The sequence below is a fragment of the Orycteropus afer genome, unplaced genomic scaffold (genome assembly GCF_000298275.1).
Source record: "Orycteropus afer afer isolate SDZICR_OR568_19922 unplaced genomic scaffold, OryAfe1.0 scaffold00170, whole genome shotgun sequence".
In the NCBI taxonomy this organism is placed as follows: Eukaryota; Metazoa; Chordata; class Mammalia; order Tubulidentata; family Orycteropodidae; genus Orycteropus; species Orycteropus afer.
In genome coordinates this window covers 6,400,438-6,401,447 of record NW_006921757.1, presented here as the reverse complement: position 1 = coordinate 6,401,447, position 1,010 = coordinate 6,400,438, and the positions used below count along the sequence as shown (strand labels likewise).

At 33.1% G+C, this 1,010-nt stretch overlaps 1 protein-coding gene across 1 annotated transcript in view; it reads right to left on the bottom strand.

The window, feature by feature from the left end:
• NDUFA5 (NADH:ubiquinone oxidoreductase subunit A5) overlaps window positions 1-1,010 on the bottom strand; it is an 18,163-nt gene continuing 17,153 nt past the window's right edge. Inside the window, exon 5 of the mRNA XM_007946749.2 lies at window positions 1-102. Within this exon, the coding sequence (XP_007944940.1) occupies window positions 1-102 (102 nt within the window). The remainder of the gene's footprint in view (window positions 103-1,010) is intronic.

The window sequence follows — 1,010 nt, the reverse complement described above, 5'->3', positions numbered from 1 at the left end:
TTATATTGGCCATTTCCACTGATTGGCAGGTGGTTCTTCCACTAAAGGCTCCCATGGTTTCCACTGTAGCATTTTTCTTGCCAGACTTAGTTCATTTTCAGCCTGTTAATAAAAAGTTTTTAAAAGATCATTCCATTATACTGTTCACTAGATGTATATCATAGTTAATATTTGCAATTCAACTTTTAGAGCTACTACTTTCAGATTAATCAATACCTGATAAGCTATTTCACCATCAAATGTTGAATATTATTTGAATAAAATCATCTTCATTATCACAGCCACATAATCATTAAGAGTAAGAAGGAATCAGGTCACTTTTAATTTCTTCTATTTGACTGAAATCTGCTATAATTAAAGTGCTCAAAATTTTAGTTGATTAATTTTGCATCTTAATTTACTATTTAATCAGTACACTAAAGCTCTTTGAGGATCAGAAGTCTCTTCATCTATGGCAGTGGCTATCAAACTTTATACAAAATACATACACTATACTAAAACAAAATTTTCTTACCTTTACTATCTATTTTCTAAGGCATTAAGAAGAACAAAGTAGGAGGTCTCACACTGCCAGATCTCAAAACCTACCATACTGCCACAGTAGCCAAAACTGCCTGGTATTGGTTTAATGGCAGATACATAGACCAATGGAATAGAATTGAGAACCCAGAAATAGATCCATCAACCTATGGCAGCTGATTTTTGACAAAAGACCAAAATCCATTAAATGGGGAAGAGAATGTTTGTTTAATAAATGGTGCAGGCAAAACTGGAAATCCATTTGCAGAAAAATGTAACAAGATTTGTACCTCACACCATATACAAAAACGAACTCCAGATGGATCAAACACTTAAATGTGAAACCCAAAACTATAGTTCCTCAAGGAAAAACTAGGGGTGAATTTAAGGGCCCTAATATATGCCATAAATAGACTATCAAGCATAACTCAAAATGTACAAACAGCAGAAGAGAAACCAGATGATTGGGACCTTCTAAAAATTAAATTTTT